At 42.5% G+C, this 5,004-nt stretch overlaps 1 protein-coding gene across 1 annotated transcript; it reads right to left on the bottom strand.

Moving 5' to 3' along the window:
- Positions 1 to 570: 570 nt before the first annotated feature.
- LOC119316550 lies at positions 571 to 2,861 on the bottom strand. Its single transcript, XM_037590874.1, has 5 exons — positions 2,567 to 2,861; positions 2,333 to 2,432; positions 2,012 to 2,111; positions 1,236 to 1,315; positions 571 to 1,113 (listed from the first exon to the last, which is right to left on the bottom strand). The coding sequence occupies exons 1-5, from the start codon at positions 2,766 to 2,768 to the stop codon at positions 780 to 782; spliced, it is 816 nt and encodes a 271-aa protein (XP_037446771.1). The 5' UTR covers positions 2,769 to 2,861; the 3' UTR covers positions 571 to 779.
- Positions 2,862 to 5,004: the final 2,143 nt, after the last annotated feature.

Genomic DNA, 5,004 nt, shown 5'->3' with positions numbered 1-5,004 from the left:
TTGCCGGTGTTTGTCGTCGCAAGGGCGGGGCCAAGCAGGCGAGGCGCCGGTCACTAGTAGCCGGTTCTGTACGTAAACTTGTGAAATGTATCATATCACCGGTCTCTCTCTTTCAGTAGTTTTTGCTGATGTTGTTCTGCGGCTGTTTCATTTGTTCTTCCCCATAGGTATAGGCTTCGGTCGGTCTCTCTCTGGAGAAAAGATAGGTACTGCTAATTGTGAAAAATGTACTGTTAATATTCTTCTTTCATGGCTAGCAACCTAGCCCTCTTTTTCACACTTTTTTGGGGGGTTCGATTACATGTAAGATGGGTAGTGAACTTTCCCCTAAAAAGGTGTTATGTTATCTTTTCCTTTGCGGGGGATGTGCAGATGGAGTTTAACAGCAATAAGATTTATTAAGAATCCCAACGGAGATTACATAATGTTTGCCCAGGTTTATTGCTCATGATCAGAGGGTAATTGTTGTCGGTCCGCTGGCTGCACAAGTTACTCAGAAGACCACAAAATGTTTTCTGAAATATTAACAGTAAATTCTCAGGACCATCAAATTTGGAAGGAGTGAAAACAGAGGATAAATATCTGATTGCACTAAACAATAAGACCATCAAATTTGGAAGGAACAATGAGTCAAAAAACACATATATACACTGAACTTTAAGGTCACCTAGGCTAATGGCCTATCCTATGTCATGCAGGGAATTACTGGTCGTCTGCCGCTTTTCAGGGCTTCATTCAGAAATTAAAACAGAAGATGTCCGATAGATAGCAGTTGGGTATCATTTACTCCGGGCCTTCGACATTTTGGAAGACAGCCATTTCCCTAGCTTTGGTCGACTGCCCTTTTCGCAGGAGGGTTGCTCAATATTCTCCGAGTGTGTTCTCCTGTTACCCCTCAATCTAGAGTATGAGAACCAACCGCGAACAGAGCTTCCTTTCTTACGATCTTCCTCCACGTGCTGCTCGTGGTGCTCATAAACACAAAAATCTTCATCCAGAATACTGGTCGAATGCCTAGTAGCAGCAAGCTTCTTCTCGCCCTCATCTTCTTCGATCAGATCATCCATCAAACTCCGTGGTCTGACACTAAAACCTTCCACTGAAGTCCTTGACCTGCCATATGAAATTACTTGCCACATCATCGATTGTGAGCATATAGAAAATCCATGAGAGTTCTAGGAAGATGCAGATCAAGTGGACAAAGGGCCTTAAAGAGGCACTAGGATCTCGCATACCTTCTGTGAGATGTTGCCCTTTGACTTTTTGAACTCTTGCAAGGGCTGTAGTCAACGGAGAGATGCTGGGCGAAATGGAGCTGCATGACAAGGACAATATAATGGAAGGTATTCAGAGGCAAATCAGTGGAAGTAGAAAATGGCACATCAGAATGTGACATTAAATAGGATTTGACACTTACTTCCGCAAATAGCTGAAACAGTTTACTCGATTTCCAAATGGCCTTGAACACAAATAATGAATCATACTACAAATGCATTATGCCAGCATGCATTTATTATACTCACTTATTGGATAATGGAAAGTAATTCTTGTTCAGGAATTTTCAGTATGCAAGAATGAGAAGAGGAAAAGTAGTACATGGCTGTGTTGGAATTTAGTAGCTCTAGCACCATTACTGAGCTACCTACAATAAGCATTTGGTACAATAAGCATTTGGTACAAGAGGACCACAAGTGACATCATCGGAACTAATATGACAAGTAAAATCAAGGGTATTTAATAATTGTTATGCTCACACAGGAGCATAAGACGTTGTCTGATAGGCAAAAGTGCCAAATCAAATATGGAAATAACTTAACTGTAGATTGCCTAACAATAGGGGCATCTCTATTGTATGAACAAGGAGTAAGCGGAACAATGAGCAGTACAACAGCACATCATAGTTTCATAAATAGGATGACTTGTATCCTTACTGATCTCATGAAACGGGGCAGAGCTAATCCACACTAAAATGCACATTTCTACCAATCGCAGAGGAGGAATGTGCACAGACCTCATCACCATCTTTTATACCAAATGCACGCAAGGTTGCCCTGTCATCCGTCATTTTCTCATCCTTGAAGCATAAGCAGAAGTGGCTCCACACGTGCTGCCTAAAACAAGCAAAGCAACAACCTTAAATGTTAAATTCCCACCACCAAATTTTAATTCAAACAAACAATGACAGTGAATTTCACTCTAAATTGCCCATTATTCATTGTATGTCAGAGAAAAAAATCTCTCTTCAATTATTTTGAATTATCCACATGGCATCCAAGCGCAATTAAAAGCAAACAACTTGCTAAATTACAGACCCCTTGTATATGTGGCATACCAAGTGACAGCATTCTCCATGTCATCGTAGAGAGCGATGAACACGCCTTGTATCGCCGCCTTGAGCTCCCACACAGCGGCCGACCTGGCGATCTGCACGCCTACATAATCAGAAGCAACGCACGGAAGGTCATATACTCGCAATCCCCACGCCGCGGCAGGGATCAATCTAGGGCAGAACCAAACCCCCCAAGCAATTCGGGGGAATTAAACGGAAGGGGGCGGGATCTGGTACCGAAGTAGGAATCGTCGAGCTTGCGGACGGTGAGGCGGAGGGGCGGCTCGGGGAGGCGGTGGTAGGAGAAGCTTGCGCGGCCGCAGGCGAGCGCGCCGATGCAGTCCGCTTTGGCTGCGCGGGCGGCGATGTCGTCGAGGTCGAGGGCGAACTCAATGTCGCCGGCGCCCATGGACGACGAGCGGGTGGCGGCCGACGGCATCGCGGGGCATCGACGGAGGGCGAGGGTGGTGGTGGCGCCGGGGCAGAGCGGGTGCGTGCAGCGTGCTCCCCTTATCTCGGCGAGGCAGTTTGCGGAGTGGTCGCGCCTCCTTGCGGCGCCGCGCTGTGCGTCGGGAATAGCGCAACGGTAGCCGTTGGTGGCAAGGATTTGGGCTGGGCCGTGATTAGCGGGAGTGGGCCAGAATTTGGGAGTTGCTGTGTATTGAGCATGATTGGTTTGCACATGCCAAAAGTCGGATTTCCTAGAAACAAATTGCCAAAAATTGGCTAGTGACTGCTTGGTTACCAACCTTTCTTACCAAGCTTACAAGAAGATGCCAAATTTTAGATTTTTTAAATGTTGGTTTGCCAAGTATTGGCAATGCCAAATGTTGGCATCAAACCAATCAGCCTCATTGTTTTCTCTTGCAGGCACCCTAAAAAGAATTATATGGAGGCACAAACACACACAATGTCTACGCAAAACATGGTTGCCTATCTTTAAGATTAATGATATACTTCTCATTGTCGACAAAAACATCGTTTCACATTTAAAGAATATTCTACTTTACAAGACATACAGAGTACCAAACGTATGCCACACTCATGTATTTGTTTATTGCAAGTATTAGAGACAAGTTGTTTTCCTAGGGTTTGCTAGAGAGGATGCGTCTAGCTTAATCCCTCAACCCGTTGATGCTGATTGGGGTTCCCTTGGCCTCTGTCGACAGTTGTGGCGACGGGTGTAAAGGTAGGACCCCCGATCTGAGTGTCCCAGGCCTTGTCTGCTATGGTCTAGCTATTCATCTTTGGTAATGTCAGGGCAGCTGCAATGATGGGAATAATAGCTGCCTGGTTTTCTCCATGTCCATATATTTCCTCAAAGCGGCCTCAACGGGTAATAGGATGGTGTTTATGCCGGGCACTCGGTCTAGAGTGATTAGCATTTGTTCACATCGTCCGCGTCATGCGAAGAGAATGGTATTACAACGTATTGTTGGTCTCTAGTTTCATCTCCATCCGTTGAAGCTTGGCCATATATGATTCTGTCGGAGGAATTGTGAGGTTTGTCTCCCTCCTCTATTTGGGTGGAGCTGTGATTATCTTCTAGCCCTCCTCCATGTCGGCTTATCTGGGTCATCGGCTTCTTCTAGCCTACATCGACGAGTTCCTGGTTGCTGCTTTTACAAGATCCTATGTTCCAACAATGTTCTTCCGTTGAGTCGGAGGCTTAGAGGCGTCAATGAGTTTTACTCACGGCACGCTGTCGGTGGATGTAGAAGGAAGACGGTGTTGATTTCTTGAAGGACTTGTTATTAATTTCTTACTCTTGTAAGAAGCTGTTTTTATATAAGGGATAATTTATTTATTTCCCGACAAATACCATCGAGGTTTCTTTCTCGTTGGTTTTTTCTTGTTTATTTGAAGATGTTTTTTTCATGAACTTTGGTACGATAGATGAATATTTTAATGAGATACATGAACATATTTTCTTCTGAACACGTGAACATTGATTTTTCAAAAGCTGAACAACTTTTTGGGATATATGAGCATTTCTTTTTGTATATAAAGTGTTTCTAAAAACATTTAAAATTTAATTATTAATTATATGAAAATTTATTTCGAAATATACATACATTTTCGACAAGACATGTCCATTCATGTTTACGTATCAGAGTATTTTTATAAATGAACAAATTTTTATATGCATGAAAAATTCCTTTCAATGTTATAAAACGGTTGTATTTATTTTCTTGCAACACATGAAAAAAGTTCATTATTAAATTGATTATTTGAAATTAGTGAAATAAAAGTATTTCTGAGATATTCAACAACTAAAAACCGTGCATGTTAATGGCCTCAAGCGATGTTAGTACAGTGCTCATTATAAGACCATGTACGATGCAGTGTGTACTTAGAGTGATGTTTAAAAAAATAAACAACTTTTTTTCTTAACCATTATTCCTTATTGCTATAGCACCTGTACCTGATTTTTTTTAAAGCACATGTACCTGCTTAAGCATATGTATTCTACCAATAAGCACCGTCGCTTAAGTAAAAACAACTTTATTTTTCTAAGATCCTTCTAAGCACCTTGAATTGTACATGTAAGTGTCATGTAGGCGCTCCCATTGTTGGTTGGCCTAGCTTCCATGTGTATGGCGAAGCATTTGCTTTGCCTAATAGTACATCGTTTTTAGTTGCTAAAACAAAAATACATTGTTTTTCTTTTACTT

This window comes from Triticum dicoccoides, chromosome 6A, assembly GCF_002162155.2.
Source record: "Triticum dicoccoides isolate Atlit2015 ecotype Zavitan chromosome 6A, WEW_v2.0, whole genome shotgun sequence".
NCBI classification, from domain to species: Eukaryota; Viridiplantae; Streptophyta; class Magnoliopsida; order Poales; family Poaceae; genus Triticum; species Triticum dicoccoides.
Note: the sequence above shows the minus strand (reverse complement) of the source record. Positions and strands in the feature narration are given on the sequence as shown.

Bases quoted from the DNA above. Each gene is read 5' to 3' on its own strand.
- LOC119316550 (XM_037590874.1), bottom strand. From the start codon at position 2,768: ATGCCGTCGGCCGCCACCCGCTCGTCGTCCATGGGCGCCGGCGACATT. The intron at 2,433-2,566 runs GTACCAGATCCC...CTGATTATGTAG, and splicing joins GCTCGACGATTCCTACTTCG to GCGTGCAGATCGCCAGGTCG. The intron at 2,112-2,332 runs GTATGCCACATA...TGCTTGTTTTAG, and splicing joins ATGGAGAATGCTGTCACTTG to GCAGCACGTGTGGAGCCACT.